At 53.6% G+C, this 1,152-nt stretch overlaps 1 protein-coding gene; it reads right to left on the bottom strand.

Moving 5' to 3' along the window:
• Positions 1-889: 889 nt before the first annotated feature.
• Positions 890-1,152, bottom strand: part of CHC_T00006290001 (hypothetical protein) — a 381-nt gene continuing 118 nt past the window's right edge. Inside the window, 2 exon segments of the mRNA XM_005717915.1 lie at positions 890-1,054; positions 1,055-1,152. The exon segment at positions 1,055-1,152 is cut by the window's right edge and continues 118 nt beyond it. Coding sequence (XP_005717972.1) covers positions 1,055-1,152 — 98 coding nt within the window. The 3' untranslated portion in view covers positions 890-1,054.

Below are 1,152 nucleotides of genomic sequence, written 5' to 3' on the forward strand. Positions count from 1 at the left end.
GCCCGCGCCGCGCCGCGCCAGCGCAGGCGCGGCAAATGCGGCGCGGCCGCGCTGACGGCGGCTGCGGCACTCGTCGCGCGGGCGCTGCGGGAATCGCCGACAACGAACGGCAAGGGCGAGGGATTTCGTTTCGCGGAGGCGGGAGAGGGTGGCGTGCGGGCTGTTTCACGCATCACGGCCTTGTTTCCGCCACCGTGCGTGGCCGGGAAGAGGGGCATGCCCGAGGTGGCGAGACGACAGGCGGGCAACGCCGCTCCTCTCTCTCTCCGCTTCCCCCGGAGATTGGCGCGCGCCATTCTATCGCGCCATTCGTCCGCAACACTCGCGACGCCCGCAGGATCATAGCTTCCAGCTTTCCACATCTGTCACATGTTGGACTTTTTCATTCCGCTAATGATAAATGTTTTGGAAATTACAGTGCAGGTACGTTATCTCACGCTATACTTTTATATTTATATTTTACAACAATCAACCAATAGGAAACACTATAAAGTGTCCTCTCGCTCCTTATTTACGGCCCCCACTCAAAACTGCTCATACATTACAGTACAACCAACTTGGCCACCTCTACAACACACATACCGATGCAGCAGGTCATGCGCAAAACCCCATTCCCGCTCTCACAGAGAAGGGTGCGAGCAGGTTGACACAGGAGCACCTCTACAACACACATACCGATACCGCAGACCTGCGGTCATGCACAAACTCCCATTTCCAGTCTCATTCCAGTCTCACAGAGAATGGTGCGAGCATGTTGAGACTGGAGCACCTCTACAACACACATACCGATGCCACAGGTCATGTACAAAGTTTGTACGTTTGTACTACAAACGTACATGGGGGGGGTCCCACGCTCTGCCTTCGCAGGCATGTGCACCAGCACGTCATGTGCTCAGAGCGTTTGTTCCCGTTTTATTCACGAACGATAATCCTTAGAACAGCACTACTGCTTGTTCCTTTTCAAGGCTCGCGCTTCCTTTACGAAAGGCGAAATGCAACTTTGCCAAGCTATGAGCACATACCCTAAATCGAATTTATTCTCTTTCTCCACCACTTAACATCCACGAATAAAGTGCGGACACTGTAAAAATGCAAACGTACTAACCCCCACCCCAACCACAGATAATGTCACACGCGCAAATGAGTTTTCTC

The sequence above is a fragment of the Chondrus crispus genome, genomic scaffold (genome assembly GCF_000350225.1).
Source record: "Chondrus crispus Stackhouse genomic scaffold, scaffold_4, whole genome shotgun sequence".
Taxonomy (NCBI): domain Eukaryota; phylum Rhodophyta; class Florideophyceae; order Gigartinales; family Gigartinaceae; genus Chondrus; species Chondrus crispus.